A 4,016-nucleotide genomic window follows, 5' to 3' on the forward strand; every position below is an offset into this window, starting at 1 on the left:
ATTATTATCTCCAATGACCCATGGTGACAGACATTCCCCAAAGACAAGGCATGATGATTGTATGTAACACTTACATAGTACCACTATCTCGCCATCCCCATTTCGGGGGATCCTGAATGATTATAATATTATTTCTCCATTTAAAGTATATATGTATTATATGACATGTCCTCTAATACAATATTGTAATAAATGTACTATTGTTTGCCGCCCACGGGCGTAATAAATTTATTAAAACCAAAACCGTCTTCATATCTCATTTTATCTAAACTATTTTTAAATTCATGCATTGTTTTTGCACACACCACTTTCTCATCTAACTTGTTCCAACTGTCTATTACTCTGTGAGGAAAGCTGTTCTTTTTCAGATCTCTTCTATAGCTGTCTTTCTTGATTTTCTTTCCGTGCCCTCTTGTATTTCTATCATCCCATTTTATCAGATTCTCTCTATCAATAATTTCTATACCTTTCATGATTTTGTAAATAGCTATCAAATCTCCTCTCTCTCTTCTTTGCTCTAGTGTCTGTAGCTCAAGTTTTGCTAGTCTCTCTTCATATGATAGTTTTGAGAGTGTTGGTGCCAATTTTGTAATTGCCCTTTGTATTCTTTCAAAAATTTTTTATACATTTTTTTTTTTGTACTTGGTGACCACAACGTTGCTGCATATTCCAATCTTGGTCTTATCAGAGTAATTAGAGTTTTCTTCACCATTTCTTCATCCAGGTATGTAAATGCCACTTTGATTGTTCTTATTAAATTATAAGTTATAAGTGTGTGTGTGTGTGTGTGTATGTGTGTGTGTGTGTGTGTGTATGTGTGTGTGTGTGTGTGTGTGTGTGTGTGTGTGTGTGTGTGTGTGTGTGTGTGTGTGTGTGTGTGTGTGTGTGTGTGTGTGTGTTTATCTAGTATTTACCTAGTTGTATCTTACGGGAAGGGAGCTATGTTTGTTGTGCCCCGTCTTTATATCTCGCAATGTTGAATGTCTAATTAGCTCTTAAATTCGTCTATGGTAATATACTTAAAACCCACTATCGGAGAAATAATAGCAGAAGTACAGGAGGTCCGTATATTTCGACCACTATCTGTAGTCCTCTTCAGCAGAATGGTTACAAGAAGATAGAGTACAGGGATAAATGAGGTAGTGAGGAGTACAGAAAATGGGTCGGGGAAAAGTGGGGGAGGACTCAGGTTATGTGCTCTTGATGTGGTTGGGTCAAGGATGGACAATTGATGGTATTTTGTATGACAGCATTGACATTAATTATTATTGACTGCTATCCTCGTAATGCAATTGTGATGATGATGATGGTGGTGACGATGATGATGATGATAGTGGTGGTGGTGATGGTAGTGTTGGTGATGATGATGATGATGATAATGTTGATGATGATGATGATGATGATGATGATGATGACAATATAGCCCAACCAAAACTAGAAAATATAGAATGTTCCTTAACACGACTGTCCTCAAGAAATCCTTGATACTTGTAATTCTGTAGCTTCAAACCATGATTATATTTTGACAGTACCAGCAAGATATAATGTGGTGTTGGATTTACATTATAAGTGGTATGAAAATAAAAGCAAGACATGTGAGTTATGTCTAAAGCGAAGTGAGGAAAACATAGAAAATTATCTTTGTTTATCTTGGTTTTAATGTATAATCATGTTTACAAAAGTGTCTAGACACACAGCATAGTATTATCATTTAGAAAGTATTTAGAATACAATATGCATTATATTTCACGGCCAATTTTCATATTTTTACTGTAATTACCCAAACACAATATACGCGTAAAAGGTGATTTCTGTACATTATGGTCTACTAAATTCAGTCATATATCAAGTGATGATAATTTTGTCTACATACCTGTCAGGCACAGCACAAGAAACTGTCGTATCGAGAGCAGATTTTTATTCAAATAGGTTCAATCTTCGATTAGAACCATCTGGACGAAGAGCTCGTCCTTATCTAACTTCATATATAAACTATATTTTCCTCTAAAAACAAAAATATATATATACTTTATAAAACATGGCAAAGGTATATTCTTTGGTTTAAATTTACATCGGTTAATATTGAATAGACAAAACAATAAATAATACAGAGCGTATTTGCTGGAGTATCAACACCCTTATGGTGCGGCTTTTGCTTGCGGAGCTGTCTTCATGTTTCCACACATACCAGTCACTGATCAAATATATACACGTGCTTATGTACAATTGGGAAAAGGTCCTTTCACCTTTGTAAAGGGTGTGGCAGAGTCAGGGCGTGCACCTACCCTAAAACCATTCTGTTGTCCATCCACCCGAGCTCCTGGTGTATGAAGGGTCAACCCCGGCAGCCGCCACGCCCCTCGGACCAGAGGCAACACTGGGACACTGTGTTCGTTTCTAGAAATCCCCTTAACAGGTTTGTTTTTTACCATTTATCGAGAGACCCATAGATGCAGGCCGTCGGGGATGGTGGTGTTCCCCCACTCGGCCGTGATGGAGCCGGACTTGGCCTCCCAGAGCCCCCTGTGGAGCTGCATCTCCGCGGTCGCCGGAGAGGTCAGGTATAGTCGGTAGTCCTTCCCGGCTTGGACCTCCAGTGGGTCTCTGAGGAGGAAGTCGCCCGTTGAGGAGGTGGTGACGAGGAGGGTCCTGAGGCGGCGGTCCTTGATCCTGAGGGTGCCGCCGAAGGGAAGGGCGACCTTCAGGACCTTGACGTCGTCGCTGAAGCGGACGAAGTCGACGATGCGCTTCTGACGGCGGAGACCGTTGGAGGGAGAGCGGATGACCCTTGGAGGGAGGTCGAGGGACGACGACTTGGAGCCACATGGCTGCTTGACCACTTCGAGGGACATTTTGGAGCTTCTGCTGAGTCTTGGGGGAAGTTTCCGGCGGAAGCCGGGCTGTTGGGCGGAAGGGAGGGCAGGCACAGCAAAGGTGAAAGGTGGGTTGGGAGAGCTGGGTAAATTCCTCCCTAAAGGATTGGAGGGGCAGTAGCATTTATTACACACTGGGCATGGGGAAGCGATGAGAGTCGCATTGAGGTTGTTAGGAGCCATCTTTGCCGCAGCCTACAACACCTGGTGCGTTCTTCCTGCTGCTGTCTGCTCTCCTTCCTCCTGTGAATACAAATGACACCATGTACGCCTTGGCCACAGTAAACTACCTCCATCTTACCAGTGCTGCAAACGATAATACTTTTCACCTAATTTTGACTTATTATGAGAAGCAGAATGTGAGTCTAAAAGTGTACAATACTCTATGTGCGTATGTGTGTGCGCGCGCGTCTAGTAAGTGTACAAATACGTGTGCTTGCATCACTGAGTGCGTGTTTATATTCACAAAATGCATTTCTTTGTGCTAATAGTAAAGGCATGTGCATATAATAGCCTGTGTACTTGGAATCTGAGCCTTTTCTGTATTTGCCTTCTGTATGTGTGATATATGCTAATAAAGGGCCGAGCATGGTATGAACATGCGATTATGTAACGCTGTCAGCAGCAGCTGATTATTGCCAATACACAGAAAGCACTACACACCTGGACGGCACTTAAAATAAATTCCTTAGTCACACACTCCGCTCTGGTTGCTTCGTAGCGATGTTTGTTTATGCCGGAGGTAAATCTTTTGGTTCTGTTCTCGTAAGCCTTGAAGTAACACTCGACCTTGGCTGCTGTTGGAGTGTTTGATGCGCGACTTTTGCTTGCAAGGGATGGAATGCGGGTCGGTGGCGCTCGCTCGCTTATATGTTGCCGTGTAGTGGCGGGAGTCAGGTTGTGTCGTGTTCGGGGTCTGTTGACATTGCGTCGAGCCGCGCAATGTATCTCGTGAAGTTGCCAACGCGTCTTTTGTCTATCATCATCATTATCATTGTTATGATTACAATTATAATTATCATTAGTTATCATTATCATTGTAACATATTTTCATTATTACAACTATTTTTGCAATTATGACTGTTATTGATAATGATAATAGTTATTGTAGTTATTATCATTATTATTGTTATTATTATTATT

The 4,016-nt window shown here is 41.4% G+C and overlaps 1 protein-coding gene across 1 annotated transcript; it reads right to left on the reverse strand.

The window, feature by feature from the left end:
• Nucleotides 1-1,113: 1,113 nt before the first annotated feature.
• LOC143038745 (uncharacterized) lies at nucleotides 1,114-3,731 on the reverse strand. Its single transcript, XM_076208273.1, has 2 exons — nucleotides 3,537-3,731; nucleotides 1,114-3,116 (listed from the first exon to the last, which is right to left on the reverse strand). Exon 2 carries the CDS (start codon nucleotides 3,054-3,056, stop codon nucleotides 2,433-2,435), a length of 624 nt encoding a protein of 207 aa, XP_076064388.1. The 5' UTR covers nucleotides 3,057-3,116; nucleotides 3,537-3,731; the 3' UTR covers nucleotides 1,114-2,432.
• Nucleotides 3,732-4,016: the final 285 nt, after the last annotated feature.

The sequence above is a fragment of the Oratosquilla oratoria genome, chromosome 25, assembly GCF_046742065.1.
Source record: "Oratosquilla oratoria isolate Oo_2021 chromosome 25, ASM4674206v1, whole genome shotgun sequence".
NCBI lineage: Eukaryota > Metazoa > Arthropoda > Malacostraca > Stomatopoda > Squillidae > Oratosquilla > Oratosquilla oratoria.